General features: G+C 51.8%; 1 protein-coding gene across 1 annotated transcript in view; it reads right to left on the bottom strand.

Moving 5' to 3' along the window:
- STK10 (serine/threonine kinase 10) overlaps positions 1 to 17,915 on the bottom strand; it is a 51,449-nt gene that overhangs the window by 21,125 nt on the left and 12,409 nt on the right. Inside the window, exons 2-3 of the mRNA XM_075441873.1 lie at positions 17,519 to 17,683; positions 328 to 376 (exon numbers count right to left, since the gene is read on the bottom strand). Coding sequence (XP_075297988.1) covers positions 328 to 376; positions 17,519 to 17,683 — 214 coding nt within the window. The remainder of the gene's footprint in view (positions 1 to 327; positions 377 to 17,518; positions 17,684 to 17,915) is intronic.

The following is a 17,915-nucleotide window of genomic DNA, read 5'->3' on the forward strand; positions in this document are numbered from 1 at the left end:
CAGCAGATAAAATATTTAAAGTTATCTTTCCCTGGCAGCCAGACTCTCCCTTCCCCCCATGCCTTGTGATCTGCTAATCCCAGCAACATTTAAATCACAAAAGGACATCAAAGTAGCTCAAAAAATGCCCCGGGGCTGCCACACCTTCTGCTCCGGGTATGAAAACAGGCAAACTCATGGGAGAGAAACGGTAGCTGGAGAAGCTGGGGCACCCACGTCCGCTGTCTGCCTGAAGGTTGCCCCTCAAAACATGCCAGAAGGCTGGAAACACCTTGCGGGCATCACCCCGAGCATGGAGAAGAGACCGCCACCGCACGCTGCACTCACCCAGCATGGTGGCATCCACTGCCCCGCCTGGGCAGAACTCGATCATAATCTGGGGAAACAAAGAGAGAGGAACTAAAGTCAGGACCGCTTCTCACCAAGCAAAGCCCACCGCATAGGGAAGAGGAGATAAAAGTGTTGGGTTTTGCTGCCCCTTTACCCCATGCAGGCCTCGACGCCTTCCCTGCACGGGGATGCAGAGGCTTCAGTGCTCCCAGGACACATCCTCCAGGCATCCCCAGCATGAACGATCACCCCAACTCTGGGGCCAGATCCTGCACCTGCCCGCAGCAACCACCCAGGAGAGATTGTCCCCATCGCTGTGACACCTCCCGCAGTCCTGCCTGGCCTCATGTCCCGTACCTGGACGGCCACCCTGAGCAGCCAGCTTCAGCGCGCTGCCTCTGTTTACATCTCTTCCCACTGCATTTTGGAGCGAGGGCTGCTCCAGAGCGTGGCCTTGCCAAGAGGATGAGATAGCTGTCATAGCTGGGAGCTGACGTGGCCGGGAGAAATCAGGCTGGATTTTCTTTGGCAAATGAGAGGCAGGGAGGGCTGTTGGGTCTTCAGGTTTTTTTGTTGTTGTTGTTTTGGTTTTGTTTTTGGTTTTTTTTTTTTACTTTTTTTTCCTCCTCCACTGCTCAGGAGTTCATTGCTCTCTTGATTTTGAGCAATTTGAGGGGAAAATATGTCAATACAGACGTTGAGTACATTCACCAAATTGTTGCTTTTTCTCTCCTAGGGACATGCACAGAGTCCCGCATGGCTGCCTGCCCTGCCCCCTCAGCCCACCCACGTTCCTGCAGGGTGGGTAGCACCCACGGGGTGGGTCCCTCCCCAGCACCTCGGGGATGCAGGTCCTCTTCCCCCCACCTTTGCACAAACCCAGCCTGAGCCTTTCCTGCGGAGGGGGGAGCTCGGTGCCAGACCCAGCTCCCCGTTCCCCTTCAGGGCAGATGAAGCTGCTCGGATAAACAGATTAAAATTTCAACCAGCCAAGGGTTACAAGGGACAAGAGATGCTTCACCTCCCCGACAAGCCCTTCTCCTTGTCGAGGTGACATGGGGCAACATACCAGAGAGGTGAAATGCCAGAGTTTATTTTGAGGACAACGACTCAACGAACCGAAGGCAATGTTCACCAGCATTACTCTCTCAGCCCTTGAAGTGGAGGTCACGTTGTTAAGCGCTGCTCTAAGCACCAGACCAGGAGCCGAGGGGAGAGGGTTCAAGCTCCCTCTTTCCCATGGTTTAATCCTGCAGCTCCAGGCGAGCCGCATCCCACCCTTTTGTCCTGCAGTTCCTACATGTGGGCAAGGGAAATGCCATTAACAACCTGGACAGAGGTGGAAGATGCAACTGCTTTGTTTTGAAGGAGAAGGGGGAGCAGGATCAGCTGCTGGGATGCAGCAAACCTTGAATTGCTCTTCGAGAATCAGCCCAGGTCCAAGAGTCAGAGGGAAGACAATGCCGAGAAAAGAAAGCCAGGCAGGGTGGGCAGCCTGACACAGGCACCGTCGAAGGAAGCGGAGAAGAATAACCAGAGGCCAGGGCTGGGGAAGCGTTTGAAGCGGGCAGACATAGAGAAGCAACTGGGAAGACACTTGAAACATTCGTAAACCAGGAGAATAAATCTGTGCCAGCTCAGAGTTGAGCAGGAGCCTGGCAGGGAGGAAGCCAGCGAGCCCGCAGAGCCCTCACAGAAATGGGCCGTGTCAACACGTTTTTTCTTGCTCAAGTTTATACCTTGAACCAGACATCAGCAGCTTCACCAGCAAACAGAAAGGCAAGAATTGTCCTCTGCTACTGTCTCCCCAGGCACGGAGATCCCCGCTGGACCCCTGTGCCCCATCATCACCCCAGTGCAAGTCTAGGAGGCTCTATTACTCTTTTTGCAGTGTTCCTCATCACATTCATCAGAGCAGACTAACACCAGCAATAGACACCGGCCTGTCCTGGGCTCCTCAGAGAGCAAAGTGTGAGAAGCAAACCCCAAGCAAGCCCCACACCAACGCCAACCTGCCAACTGTGAGGGCAAGGTCTTTTCCTCGCTCGGGGAGACCGAGGGCATGCACGGGGCTCTGCTGGCACAGCCAGCTTGGCGACAGCACCTCTGCACAGTGGTATCACCACGCCAGACCATCCAACCTGCCATAGGGTTTGCAGTGGCTGCAGAAGGACAGTGGAGACCTGATCCCATGTGAGTCTGAGTATCGCAGCTTTATGCTGCTCTGGGTGGCAGAAAACCTGCCCATACAAATGATCCTGTCTCCTCATTGAATCACAGCCCAGGGTTTCGTTTGTCTCACATGAGCAATCCACTCCTGCTCCTGCCGATCCAGGCGCCTCGGGAACTCACCTGCCCAAAGAGGGGGGTCTCCAGGCTCAAGCAACAGCCTCCCTTATATTCAGTCAGTAGAGAAGGCCTGGTGAGAAGCTCATCTGTGCTACCAGGCTCAGCTCTTGAATCTAAATGGTCCCAATACGTCAAACAACCCAGCCTGAATCAGCTGCTAATGTGGCCTTTGCTATCCAGGTGACCCGGGTGCTTTTGTTTCTAATGCTCAGCAAGCAGATTTACAGCTTCTGCCTCTCTGTCCCAACTAAACAAAGTCCCCTGGCATCTCACATAGCTCCTCTTACACAGCCTCCAGAATGAGAAATGTAAGTTTAACTTCGCAGGGGGACACAGAGAGGGCAGACGGCTGGGTGACAGCCACAGCCACCCTGGTCAGCAGAGCCCCCAGGAGCCTAACGCAGTCCCCCCCGGGGCAGAGGCTGCGTTGAGGTTTCCTACCAGTGGCATGGCTGGCACAGCTGAAGTGTGCTCTGGTTGCACACATGGAGCTTTTAAATGGAGAAGGGCCAAGCACAATGCACCCTACTCTGGATCTGTGTGGGATACGGAGCAATGAGAAAATTAAGGAAACCAGTCTATTTGAACCAGCATGACCATGTATGTTTATGCAGGCACAGCAGGCTGCAAGCCAGGCACTAGGAATATGGGAAATATGGAAAACTTAAAAATATGCATTTTCAACAAGGGCAGAGATGCCAAAGAATAATTACGGGTGTGGCCAGATAGTCTGAACATCCAAAAACCTAATGGGCTCGTTTCAGCCCAGAAAATCTGATTTAAATAAATGCAACTGGCAATCACATAGCTCACACACCACGCACGGGTCCTTCCAGGAGAAGGGCCGGCCTGAAAAACCTTTTCCCATGGAAGCAGGCAGGAAGGCAGGCCCGGTGACAGCAGCACATGGCCCTCTCTGTGTGCGAGCTGGGGGACGCAGGGAGCTGGCGGAGAGCGTGGGCTGCAGAGGCACCCTCCCCAGACCCGCAGCACGGAGGGGGAGCGCTGGGCAGCTGCTGACACCCCGGGCTGGGCAGCCTGCCACTCTGGCCATGATGAGGAGTGAACTGGGAGGATACCAGAAGAGAACTGCTGACAAGAGCCTGTGCATCTGTGCAGCCAGGAGGCTGGTGATTTACCCAAGGGCTGCAAACAGGTTAACTCTTTGCTTCGGACTGTTTCCACATGCTTTGATATATGGGCTGTCCCTGTAGCTGTAACCACTCTAGTGACAGTGCCAATCTCAGTGCTGCATTTCACCTCTCAACGCCGCACAGGGCTGCTGCCTGCACTGCACTTTGCCAGCCCCAGCAACCCCCCTGCCACCTGCAAGACCTGGGACCCAGCACAGGGCTCGCTGCGGAGCCACAGCAACACCACAAAACAGAAGTTTCACACACCCAGTCCCCAGAAAGCTCTTACGGTCTTGTGAGCTAGAGATACGAGACCCACGGGGGCCTCTGCCCCAATGCTGACATCCTGAAAGGGGTTCCTCCACTCTAATTAGAGCCGGGGGGAGCACCCACACCTCTTCCTCCTTCTCCTGCCCTCGATCCAGGCAAGGGGGGGGTCTGAGCACCCACAGCAGGGTCTGCAGCGAGCAGCCTGGAATGGGGCTGGAGCAAACATCCTGTTTATAACGGTTTCCTCCACACAAGGAACCCAGGGACTTCCTCAGCAGAGGCTGCCCAGCCACTCTGCTGGCGGGGGGACACGCAGGAGGGAGAGCTCCTGTTTCTGCTGCCGCCACCTCAAAGCTGTTACAAATCCTGGGGATTACGCACTATCAGCATTTTAGTTTTCCACAGGCAGTTGCAACTACTCCTCACAGACACACGCAAAATTCACCGCTGGCTCCTGTTAGCAATCTGAGCAACACAACGGAGCGACGGCTGCCTTCCAGCTCAGCCAGAGCCCTGCAGTCTCAGCTCCAACACCACGGCCAAGAAATCCAGCCACTGCGCTGGGCTCCTTCGCCGCTCAATAGGGACGCACGAGCTGCACGCACAGGAGTGGATTTGGGCAGCCAGTTTATGGACAGAGAAAATAACCTGCTCTTGCTACACCTCAAACATTTGTACCACAGTTCGAGTGTTGCTATTTCAAAAAAAAAAAAAAAAAAAAAAAAAAAAAAATCAAAAAAACCCCAGGGTGAAACAGCGTGAATGAAGAGGTCTGCATGCAGAAGCCACATAATCTTTCCTTTCAAGAAGCATTTGCACAGGCAAAATTAAATTTAAACTTAGATTTGAAAGCAAAAGACCAACACAAGTTAAAAGGCTTTGCTGGTGACCTTGATTTTTCTCATGGCTCATCCTAATCCTGCCTCTAGGCACAGCAGGTCTGGGAAGTGTTGCGGCCGGAGTGGGAGCAGGGCTCGCAGAAGGGGCTGGGGCCATTTTCTGGGCTGCTCGAGTAATAAGTGGCTGCCTGGCAGGAGAGGAAGCAGGGTTCAGTGAGCTTGGGGTTGCCCAGGAGAATAAATACACATATATATGTATGAAACAGCAATAGCTTAAATTAAGCGCTCTTAAAGACACAGAACTTCCAGTTGTACCCGAGCAAGGGGGCACCGTACGTTATGAAAAAGCATTATAGCACTTTGCAGCTCAAGACAGCAGATCGGACACTGAGCTGGGAGAATCCCTCCAGCATCTTTCACCAGGCGATGGCCAGAGCAACACCAACCCAGAAAACAAACCTAGGATGGGTCAGAGCCCAGTGCGGTTTCTGGGTCAGACAAAGCCCGAGCAGCACCTCCCGCACAGGTACCGAAGCCCTCGCAGGCAGGACTGAGAGCCTGCTCGCTTGCTCCTCCCACCCTGGGCAGCACTGGTATCGCCTCCTGGGTGTGTTTGAACTCCTAGAATTTTCTACAACAATAAAAAAAAAAAAAAGGAATTAAAAAGAGCTTATCTTGAAAAGTATTTTTACCCAACACTGCACAGTCGCCAAGGGTGGAACAGCTGATGTCCCTGAACTGAGGCTTGCCGTTGAAGCCCAGTTACGAGAAGAGGACACACCCTCAGCCCAGCACTTACTCACCCGATTGGCATGTCGAGGGCAGAGGCTGCCGAGCTGTTCCCTCTGCAGCAGCACTGAAGAAATGCCCGAGAAATGCCTCTTTCTGCCAGAAAAGGCAGGGGAACGCCCAGCGCTGGTGACCCTGGGCAGCCAGGCATCTCCCAGGAGTGCAACCGAAGGTCCCCTTTGGATGGAAGACCCCTCAGTGGGCAGCCCAGTGGCTCCCAAGTCACTGGAGGTGGTGGGCACCCACAAGCTTTTGCTGTGACTTTGCTGCCTTTGCAGTTGCGCACTGACTAGCCCCATTGCTCTGGAGTCACAGTGGTGCTCCAGAGCACCGAGGCCATTACTGCATGGGTGCACGCCATGCTGTGCGGTAAATACCCGGCCACCTCCCTTCCACCGAGCCCTGAGCAGCAGCACCAGCAGGCACAGGACATTGCCCGTGTCCCCACAATCCACCTGCCCCCAGATCCACCCTGCCTGGCCCAGAAACTGCTTCAAAGCTGAAGTGCATCAGCTATCCTAATCTGCAGCAGAGGGTTTCACTTGGTTTCAGCAGCTGCCCGCCACCGGGGAGAAGGTAACCCACAGCATCCTGCTGCTGCGGCAACCTCCTTCGCCCACGCGCAGCCTCGTGGCTCTGCCACCTTCATGGGGCAACTTAGAGGCATCCTCATCACTCACAGCAGAAAGCACCCTCCAGCACAGCCACCAGCTCTCCTGCCTTGTATTGACACGGATGGCCTGGGGAGATAAGAAAAGTAAATGTGGTAAAGCAAACTGTGCTCCATTTATAGACTGAGCTGGTGAAGGGACATGCTTTCCAGGTTTCCTCCGTGCCAGCCATCGCGCTCATTCCACCTCCCCTCTCTCCAGGATGCTGAGTTGGCACAAAGCTCCTGGGAGGACGCTGCCATTAGCAGCAGTCACTTCCATCTCAGTGTTTTCCAACTTTGAGCAGGGCATGGGGAAGGAGCGGAGTGTGCCAAAGCTGACCTCAGCCACACTCACCAGCAGAGGTTTTGGTCCTTCTCCGTGTGGAGCTGCCATTGCAGGGAGACCTCAAGGGGAGGAGAGCGACAGGTCCCTGGGCTGTCCCCCGTGTGCAGACCCGGGAGGGGGAGGCAGGAGGAAGGAGCTGGGGGCAGATGTGCCTGTGTGGGTACCGCAGCAGGGAGAGCAGGGCTTTCCTGGCATCGCCCACCTGCTTACAGGAAAAGCAGAAGAAACGCAGCAAACAGCGGCTGCTCCTGTGATTCAGAGGCAGTGTGGCGGGGCGAGGGGCAGAAATCCTTTGCATTCAGCAAAAATGCAACAAAGGGAAAGAAAAAAGCGAAAAGAAAGAGCCAGAGCGAGCTGCGGGCCCCGGCTGCCTCCAGGCTCTCCTGGTGCTGCAGAGATGATCTGCCTGACATGAAGGGTGGGTGAGGAGGACAGTGCAGAACAGTTAATGGGACTCCCACCTACAAAACCCCGACAGTCCCCCGGCGCTGTGTCAGCATCCCCCCAGCTGCCTCCCGCCGCAGTCACCCTGGCTGCTGTGTCCACCCAGGCGACGGGCACCTCTTCTGAAGCCATCTCGCGTGGTCATCAGCCTGCTCGGCCCCATGACAATCCCCAGCGCGGGGGGTGCAGGAGAGAAGGGGGAAAGAAACCACTTCACAGTGACTTTTGCAAAGCTGCTTTTTAGGCTACATGAGAGCAGGCCCAGCTTTTCTGAAGGGGACTGCCCGCAGGGAGAAGCTGGTGGCTGGCAGGCAGCGGCACCCCGGGCGCAGACCCCACAGCCCGTCCCGCTGCCCGCTTTTCAATGGGCACTGAGGAACAGCCACTGACTTCGCAGCCTCCCAGCCCCCACTGCCGCCCCTCTAGTGGGGCACAGGCAGGGGCCACGCAGCCAGTCGGTCCCTCCCACGGAGCCCCTGGCCCCAGGGATTAGGGGGGCAGCGAGCCGAGCCCCACACCTTGGCTGCCGAGGGCCAGACCGGGCTCCTTCCCCAGTCCTGCAGGAGCGGTGGGAAGCCGAGAGCCCAGACTATCTGTGGGGCTTTTGGTCCTGACTCCAAGGCAGAGGAGACAGAGCAAATCCAGGACAGCATCTTCCTACAGCCCTCCGTCCTGGTTCTCCCAGAACGCTTCCTGTCCTGCTGCCCATGAGGGTCATTCACCAGCTGCTGATCCAGTTCTTCAATACAAAGTCACCCAGCGGCTTGCTGGTGGCCATCCCACGCTATTGCTCAGCCCGGTAATACACACACCCTGGAGGGTAAAGCACAGAAGCAACAGCTAGCTCTGTTCTCAAACTCCGCTGGTTACTGTAGCACTGAGACAACTCAGACAAGGTCAGGAACATCTTGGGAGTCTGTGGGGGCAAGATCTGCACAAAACCCATGGAGGGAACGCCACTGGTCCTGAACCATTGGCTGCAGCAAATACTAAGTAGTAGCACAAAGAATATAGATGGCCATCTGTCCAAAAAGCTGCCCAAATAAGTGACAGATCTGGACCTCAAGCTCCACCCTGAGACCAGTCTGTGCAAGAGGCATGCAGGCAAAGCCCAGTCCCACACACAGAGCGGCCACCCAGGACACAGACAGCAACCTCTCAGACACCAGCACTGCCTCTGCAGCCCGGACACATGGTGAGGCTGACGCCCTCCCCATGAACATCTTGTATCCAGCCTCACTTATCTGTCAGGACTTCCACCCACAACCGGCACCTCTGAACACCCAAGTTCAGCGTGGAGAGGCACCCTCTGTGGCTCCATCCCCTGTCCCTCCAAGCCTATCATGTCACTGGTTCTGATGGGCTGAGTCCATCTTCATGGCTGCCACAAAAACTCTGGACACACTTCTGCCTCCCAGGACTGACAAAGGGGCTTCAGCTTCCGAGTGACACAAACCCCAGAGGACAGGGCCTCGCTGGTGGAAAGAATGCAGTGATATATTTAGGCACAGAAACTGCGTTTAGTCACGGTCAAGGGGCATGTCCTTTGGTCCATCTATTTGACATCTGAACCCAAGCTCTAGGGGTCAGCAGCAAAGCTCTGCTGCAAGAGGAGGCGAGACGAGCAGTGCTGGATCAGCCCGCCCAGGAGCAGCTCCCCTCGTCCCCCCGTAGCACGGTGGCGTGTGGGACTGCAGGGGCTGGTTTTGGGGAGCACCACCTCGGATTTTAAATAACATTTGGTCAGATGCACTCTCTCCTTTAAAATCAAGGGCCGTGCTGACCAGTGAAGTTTTGTTTGCAAATGTGTAGAGTCTGGCCATTATCTTGGCTATCCTGCCCTGTTCCGACTGAAGTCCAAGGATTAAGTTTACATTACGGAGTGGAGGGAGGAGGTAGATCACATTCCTACGCCCAATTAACTTGGTACTTTCCCCGGTATCCTCCTGCCCAAGGCTTTTCACCCAACACATGCCAAAGGGCTGGAAGAAAGTGAGGAACAGATTATGCCAGCATTGCTCATAAGCCAGATGGGCTGATTCAAAGCAAGGCTGAGCTGCCCTGGCTATTTGCTCGGGGCTGAAGACAGTGCAAGCCACTACAGCAGCCTGCTGTGCAGCCAGGACACACGCTGTCCTTCCCAACCTCGTTTCTGGAGCCCCACGAGCCCAGTGTGCCACTAATGGAAGAGGGGACGAACACCCAAAGAACCACCAGCGCATGCAAAAACCACCAGGTTCGTGCTCCCCTCTGGCTGTCACCGGCCCTCAGCACAGACTGCAGAAGCCATAAAACAACACAGAAGCCACCAGAAGCCTCTTTGCTGCCACAGCAGAGCACAAATGTCAACAGCTTGTCTGACATGGCAAGTATGCTGTAGGTGGAAGTGAAATAATTAGCTCTCTGTAAAAGAGTGCTTTCAAGCTTGCCAATTTTCCCTTACAGACAAGGACACTATTCAGAGACTTTAAACATACTAAACCTTTTCTTCCCCCTCCCCTTTTCTGGAAAAAAACCTACAGAGAAAAATATTTGAAACAAAAAAGTCTGTCCCCATAACCAGTGAGGGAAGGAAGATGAAGGGCAGCAAGTGAGGAAAGTCAAGGCTTATGGAGTTTCAGAGCAGGAAAGCTTTATCGAGAACAGAGTCAGGCAACGCTGCATACTCCTCTCGAAATGCAGAGCTCCCTGATGATCACAGGGAGATTGGGGATGAGTTTTTCACATCTAAATCATTCTGAGATGACAAAATATTTCCTAGAACTAACACCCCCACACACACAGGCTGGCAGAAATATTCCCATTCCTACTGAAATTTTGGCAGAACAAATCAAAATTCCTTTTACGCTAACTAAAGGGTTTTGGTGTTGCAAAAAAGCATCCTTCCCCTTGCTAGAATGACACAGGGCATTTAGTTTCTTTTGACAGTGGCTGACACCCAACCGCTTTGAATTCACCACCCCGACTTGCTGACCAGCCTCTGAGAGGGACGAGAATCCAAGAACACCCACAGCCAGCGAATGCAAACAGCCACAAGATGCGGGGCAGAGAGGGTCAGCACGGCCGCGACCAGGCGGAACCGGGGATGCGGAGCACTGTGGGAAGGGTTAACTGCAACATGCACAGGCTTGTTCATGAGCTCTCCCTTCATGGACCACGACCAGCTCCAAGTGCTCCAGGCTGCCAGCACCACGCTCTGTGGAGCAGGACGGCGGTAGGAAGGCCAGTGCTCTCGTTTGCTATAGAAACCAGAAAAACATCCAGGGAACGGCCCAGGCACAGGGTGAAGCCTTTGCAGCTTTGAGGGCTGTGACTGGGATCCCGCTTCTCTCACGAAGTTAATCAGCATATAGAGGCCACTCATTTCATCAAGAGCATTTGTTACTGGATGGGCAGCAAAAGACATGAAATCCTTTCAAGTATAAATAGCTAAAAGAAGAAGTTGCTTCTTCAGTGGGGAGATTCACCAATCTCAAGTGCCCCAAGTTTGTGCCAGCATCTAAAACAGATGATGCACTTCAGAAGGGCAGAACTCACCATGAGAGCTGGAGTTTGACCCAGGACAAGTTTCCTGACGTCTTTTATTAACAGCCAGCAGTTGCCAACACAGCCTCAAAGCCTCGCTGGGCTGCCTGGCCAGAAGGACAACTTGCTGAAGCGGTGGCAAAGGACTCTGCAAGTTTTCCACCTCTGCCTGACATTTCCCTAGAAACAAATATTTGTTCTGATCACCCCAAAATTCACAACACAAGGTACCTGGATCCATCATACAAGATGAGAGTATTGCTATTTAACTGTTTCAGTGAGGGCTTTGAAACCACCCCAAGCCATAAGGTCTGCAAAAGGCCATCCCTCCCTCCCAAACGACAACTTTCAGGTGATATCTGAAAATAAAATAAAGAAGCCTAAACCTTCAATCTTTTGCTCATTCCAGGGAAGCATAGGCTGAAGCTAGGTTTCAAGACACTGTCTCCTATACACGGGTAGTTCATAAATATTCATTCATATGCAAAAAATGTTCCTTAGCATTTCCCTTGGTAAGCCAGCCAAGCGGGAACGTGGCTTATTGTGATTCATTTCTAAACAAAGTTTTAAAGTGCTTTGAAAACCAGTCTGCCTATAGGCTTCTTGTCAGCTGCTTCCTAGGGCCTTATGGTTATAAACCTGGACTGGGATTCAGCACAGAAGACTCATTCCCAGGTACCATTTACCTGCTGGGTAAACTTTAGGCAAATTCTTGTCTGTGCCTGCACTCCCCCTGCTAATAACCAGGATAATGACATCAGGTCTCTTTTGTAAAAGCATTCCACGGTGTATAGATGACAAGGGTATGTAATCACAAGGCATTATTATTGCTTCAATAACCTTTTCTTGCAACGTTATCCTTTACAAAGGATGGTAGACAACAGCTTCTATTCTAGTTTGTGTTGTCATGTTGCTAGCTGTAGAAGCACTCTTGAACTTGGCTGGGCTATGGTAATTTGCCTGCTGCATAAGTTGTTCTTGGTGGTTGATCAAAATCACTTAGTTTCCATCCCTGCTTTAAGGGAAAGCCCCAGTTTTACCCAGAATAGGATTTCCAGTGACTTGCCTGAATGTGAGCCCGAAAGCTCACATTCATGAGACAGAACAGATACGTTGGTCCCATGGCAACCTGCTGCCCAGCTTCACAGCAGAGAGGAGGACAGAACAAGACTTAGACCTCCATGTCTTTGGGAAAGGCAGTAAAAAACCTGTATGAGGGCGAGGCAGAGAAGCCTTACTGCTTTCCAGACAGACAGCGGGTGGCAGGGAGGGGAGGGAGGATGCCACACGCACACCCGCTCCGCAGTGTCTCAGCTGCTGAAGAGAGTCCCAAGTTCAGAGCAGAAGTGATCACCCACTCGGGTCAATTATGCTACTCTGAACAGCAGCTTGTTTGACCCTGGAAACTCAGGGAAGCATCAGAAAAACCACTGGGCTACATCACTTTTTCCAGTTTCCAGCCCCAGCCAAGACGATGTGCATTCAGCTGACCCTAAGGACAGGGAAGGGACACAGCAATATCCCCGCTGCACTCCCAGCCTCCTGGGGCACAGCCATGCCCTGTCCTGATGTGTGCAGATGTCTGCCCGTATCTGCTCCTCGCCTACCCGCCCTGCAGAAGTTACTGCAGTCATTTTGCAGTTCTGCCCAAATTCTGGGCTGGTAGGAATTTAGAAACTGGTCCAGCAAACACCACCCCCACGACGGGTTGCCCAGTGGGGCTTGCACTGCAGCAGCTCACGGGCACCAGAGTATGGCCTTGCTGGCAGCACAGCACTGGGTGCTCTCAGAGGCTTTCAAGGTGAGCCAAACCTGGCATGGATTTAAGTCTCAGCCATTGTGGGAAAGGAGGAAGAGAAAGGAAAGGCTTGCTCCTCTGGGAGGCTGGCCAGCTGTTTAACAAAGTTTGCAGCTTTGGGACACTTTGTTTTTCCAGGTCTCTCCTCTGCTATGGTCCAACACCACGCACAGTTCAATGCTCACGAGCTGCAAACAACTGATCCAGCGCTTTGGGGGGAAGTTTTGTACAAAGCTTCAGGAGCGCGAGGCCAAGCAGGAAGAGCCAGTTTAGACTGCAACTCTCCTGCCAAGTGGCATTTTAAAGGCACACGAATAGCCCTCGGATTCCTTGGGACAGATGACTGAGGAGCCTGTAGAGCCCTGGTCTGACATAGCGTTCCTGTGCAGGGGGTCCCCTATGGGCATCTAGCACGGCTCAAGCTGCTCACCCTGCAAGACATCCCTGCAAGCTGCAATAAACTTCCTGCTTTAAGGAAAACCTTAGGGAATTGGATACTTTTATCGGCTTTCTTTTTTTATTTGTTTTAAAGAAAAGGTGTTTCCAACTTATGAGAATTAAAAGCTGCAGATGCTTTACATAGCCCAGCAGTCTAGTGCATGGGATAATGAACATTTTGTTATGATACAGGATTTTCAAGAATGCCCAAATCTCCAGTCAACATCCATATCAAAGAGGTAAGCAATCCAAAAAGTCCCTGGCTAAACAGGCAAGGGCCTGCCCACAGAAAATGCAAAATGCTTTTTTTAAGGGAAGTACAAAGACTAGCTACAAAGCTGGTGTCTCTCTGCAAGCTATACAAGTTACATACCCACACAGTGGGCCAGTAAGAAGAAACTCTAAGCTGATTAAATTAACCATCCCCAAAACGCTCCAGCAAGGCAGGCTTACCTGCATGGTACAGTAATTTTTGCTTTGATCTCCAGGAAACATCTGTTTATTCAAAAGCCCGTTTGCTATAGCAACCACGGTTTATAGAAAAGGAGGGAGGGGAAAGAAAATTCCCCTGTGCTTCGCCAGAGAAGTTGTAGCAGCACCGGCAGAGTCCTGTGGTTAAATACCCGGGGCCAAATGACATTTCAGCTAATTTCCAGAGAACTCTACAGACTCGATGCTGGAGCATCTCAACAGGGTCCCGCAGGAGGGATCCCGGGTCTCCTGCCCCGTTCTGCAGGTCACTGCTGCAGCACGTTGGGTTGTCCGGCGGAGATGCCCACCGTCCCGTGGGAGTAGAGATCTCCCGCAGGAAAGTCGGAGTTCATCACTCTGAACAAGACTTTCCTTCCCGGTCATCTTATCACTCCTCTGTCTGCAAAAGGAGACACTCAGAAGCAGCAGAGATATTCAGAAGCAAGCAATCAAAAGTCCCTCCCTTCCTTTGAGATCTCAGTCTTTTTGTGTTGTTTTGGAAGGGGAAAAAAAAAAACCCAAACCACATAGCTCTCAAGATGGACAAAACACACAAGGTCTATTGTTGTTCTTTCCCACATACTAATAATTATCAGCACAAATTGAGCACCACTGATTCCAAGCATTCAAAACCTGTATCTTAGACCCATTCCTCAGTCACAAAAGCTTTAAAAAGTCCATTTTTAAAGTTGCATGTATCTTGGGTCAGGATGATTTGCCTCTCTGTTTCCAAGCCCTACATCGCACTTTGGAAAAAAAGACTTTAAAACATGGCCCAGCCACATGGACTCAAACCAGACTTTTTTTTTTTTTAATAGCATGAGATTCTCAGCTTTCATTTGGTGCCCCCATTTCCAACAGCTGGAATTTGTGCAAAACAACATCAAATGCCACAGGGCTTATAATAAAAATAAAATAAAATCATGAGAGCTCCCACCACTGCAGTTTTGCAAGCCTCCCTGGGCCGTTTTCAACCAGCACAAGGCTGCTTGGCCTTTGCCTCTTTGCAAAGAAAAAACGACTGGAGGGGGAATGGAGCGAGGTAGCTGGTGAGGGCACAGCATCTCTGCAGTGTATTTATATGACAAGGAAGTTCATGCTGGATGCTGTCATCTCACCAGTCGTATTTCTGAGGACTCACTGAGGTCCTCTGAGGCCTTGCCTGTGGCCTGCCGCGGGCTTCTGCTGTCACGTGTGAGAACTGGGGTTCTCCTCCTTCAGCTTGATGCTGATCGGGTAGAAAAGCAAGAGGAATTTGCTGGTTTATGCTTTCATTTCAACGCCATGGATTTCAAGGAAGCTGCTGTAGGATAAGCCACTTCCCTTTGCACAGAAAGTGTTTTTGCTCCGTAAATATTGCATTGCACCTTCTGTTTGCCGAAGTGCGAAGCCAGACCCCAGCAGAGAGGAGCCATGGGGGCCCAATGCAGCTCGGGGGCACAAGGAAGCCTCTGCAGCTGCAGCAGCTGCCACCACCGAAGGCCAGGTTACCTCACATATTTTCCTTGTTAGTTCAAGAGTCAGAGAACAGTCAGACCGATTTAGCAAGAGCCCTTCTCAGCACTGAGCCCCGCTCAGTGCCGTAGGCTGAGGCTGCTTGTGGCACAGACCGAGCCGTAAATTATTCAGAGCCAAAGAGCTACAGCCATGCAGGAGGATGCACGTCTGGACCCCTTGCCAGCCTGTCTGCGGGCTGCCCCGTTCTCACTTTGAACATTGTCTCTCCACGGTGGTCTGCGAGGACGAGGAAACCACAGTGCATCGCCAACCAGACACACACCCGCAGCAGTCTTACCCAAAGCTGGAGCCACTTCAAGCCAAAAGCGCAACAGAGTCCATGCACCCATCGTGCAAATGGACCTTTGCAAATAGTCCAGTAAAATGCTGGCTACAACAGTGGCACAAACAGAAATGGTGATGGGATGGGGACAGGACAATGAAAGCTGGTGTTTATGTTTGGATGCAAATTTTCCCCAGTAGTGCTGGTGACGGAGAATCAGAAAGCTTTGAATTTAGGGAAAACCTGGTAGTGACTAGAAGCCTTCCCGAAGTATAACAGCCTGCCTTATTTACATCCCTCAGAGCCAGTAAAATACTAGAGCATTAATAAGAACAGCCTGAGCAATGAAATGCAAATGCCACACAGATAATTAAATGAAGAGAATGATCCTCTTCCCAAAACAATGGACGAGGCTGTAGCGCCTGCCCTCACGGGAGAGCCTCATACAGGAGGCTCTTGTTCCAGTAGCTTAAAAAGAGGCTGTTTAATTTTAGTAGGTCGGCAAGCATACAACATTACAAAGCACTTATTAGACAAAAGCAGAGCTGAGGAGCTCTGCAATCCATTTTCCCTACAGGAAGGAAAGCAAAGCTTCCTATTGTGGGGAGGAGGTGGAAGGGGAAAGGGGAGGGGGCTGACATTTTAGAGAAAGTGAGACCAACATACAAAATTCAAGCAGACCAGGCACAGAGCAGGGACACAAAACCAGCAGAACATGGTGGTATATAAACCAGCCCCATTTCTCACCCAAGCTCGGTGTATGTTTGTCTTTTTAATTTTGTCGAGATTAGTTTTGCTGCAGTTGCAATCTGTCCAAATCCCAAGCCTCCTCCTAGGAGAGATGTTTGCCTTTCACTTCTTTAGAAGCATACATATTTACTTTGTTGTTTAACGTACCCAGCGCTCAGCATCACGATTAGCAGCCATCCAAATACCAAGTCTCTGGACAACTCGCAGCCCAGCTCCCTCAAAGCAAGAAGATGCACAGAAGGAAGCACTCAGCGCTGGGTACCGCAGCCCTGAGTGGGGTGCCACAGAAGTTGGGGGCTTTATCAGTGGATTTTTAAATAAGAAAGAACACGGATGCATGCTGACATTGCAAAAGGTGCTTGCTGAATAAGCACACGTTGCCCAATAAAGCAGTACCTCTCCTGCATTGCTTAACCGAGGCATGAACACGACGTGGATTGTGTCACTGCAGGGTCAGCCCCACGGCTCAGCCTGTGCTCCAGCCTCAGCTCCCTCAGCACAACAAGCAGCAACTGACAGCTCTGACAGCTCAGCTCACACAAGTGCAAGTCTCAAAAGCTGGGATATCTTTCTTTAATTCTAGTAAGATTACCCCAGGAGGCCATGAAGGTATCTGAAGCATTAAAAAGAGGAAGCAAAAAGTAATGGAGCTGCTGAATGCATCCTTTGACAGTCCCATGACTTGCCAGTAGTTACAAGCAGGAGCAGATGAACTGGCCAAGAACATGGGTTGAAAACCCTCATATTTACCCAATTTCCACTATCTTGGCACAGGAACCCCTGCACACGCACAGGCACGCAGCTATTTGAGTCCAGCGTGGGGCAAGCAGGCAAGGGTTCATGTCCTCACCCTCTCCAGTCCCCTGCACCATTCCCGTGGCAGCACGCAAGAAGGTGCCTTTCACACTCACCTTCTGCTACCAGGGACTCAAAAAAACCCAAAACAAACAAAAACCAAAAAACAGCAGGCAGGAGAGAAAAAAAAAAAGAAAAATATATGCACACACACACCCCTGCTGGGCTAGGGGAAAGAGATGCAGGAACCTGCCGTTCCAGCTGCAGCACAACTAGCCGCTGCACTAAGCTGCTGGATTGCGTTTTACATCCCTACGTGCCCACAGCCATGGGAAACTGAGCTCTTGCTATCAGTTACCTCTGCATTACAGATGCTCAGCCAGAACTGAGGCACAAATCAGAAAACCAGGGTTACCCTTCCATCTGATCTTTCAAGAGAAAGACTGAGTGGGGAACAGATGCCCTTATCAGTGCTGCATTTTCTACCCTTACAAACTCCAAATGGTGGGGGAAAAAAAAAAAAAATCCAACTCCTGTTTTCACCTCACCGTGAAGATCTCTTGATCTTCCTTAGGCTATTTATAAGTCCTAACTTCTTTAGTTAGAAGACAGTTTGCTCATCAAACAAAGTGGGGAAAATCCAGGCACTGATCACACAGTGAGTAGAGCACAGGTTGTGAGTAATTTCTAACTCACACTGATGCTTCAAGCTGCTCCAGAGGTTTTTCTCCGCCATAAATTAGCCATTTCCTCTCTGCAAAGTGAGAAACGTGCAGCTGTACAGGTCACACACAGCAACAGCCTCTTACCCAGAGCTTGCCATCCCAATAAAATGCTCCCAGCAGCTTGACGATGTGCCGGTGATCGCAGGTGGCCAGTATTTCAATCTCCACCATGTAATCCTCCAGTTCATCTTCACTCTTTGTTTCAATGACTTTGGCAGCTGCTAAAGCACCAGTTTCCTTATTCTTAGCCTGCAAGACAAAACCAGTGTGAGTACAAAGGAGCACACAGTACTTGCACAATTCCTACCCCTCCAACTCATGCTCAGCTTGGATGGTACCAGCCACAACACAAGCATGGAAACTTGCAGATGCATTTCTGCTTCGCAAACCTGCCTGTAGCTTTGCAGAGATGATAAATGCTGCATCACGGCCAAAGCAGCCTCCTTCCTCCCTCCAGTCTCTAATGCTCAAACCACTTCCC

Source organism: Opisthocomus hoazin, chromosome 22 (assembly GCF_030867145.1).
Source record: "Opisthocomus hoazin isolate bOpiHoa1 chromosome 22, bOpiHoa1.hap1, whole genome shotgun sequence".
NCBI classification, from domain to species: domain Eukaryota; kingdom Metazoa; phylum Chordata; class Aves; order Opisthocomiformes; family Opisthocomidae; genus Opisthocomus; species Opisthocomus hoazin.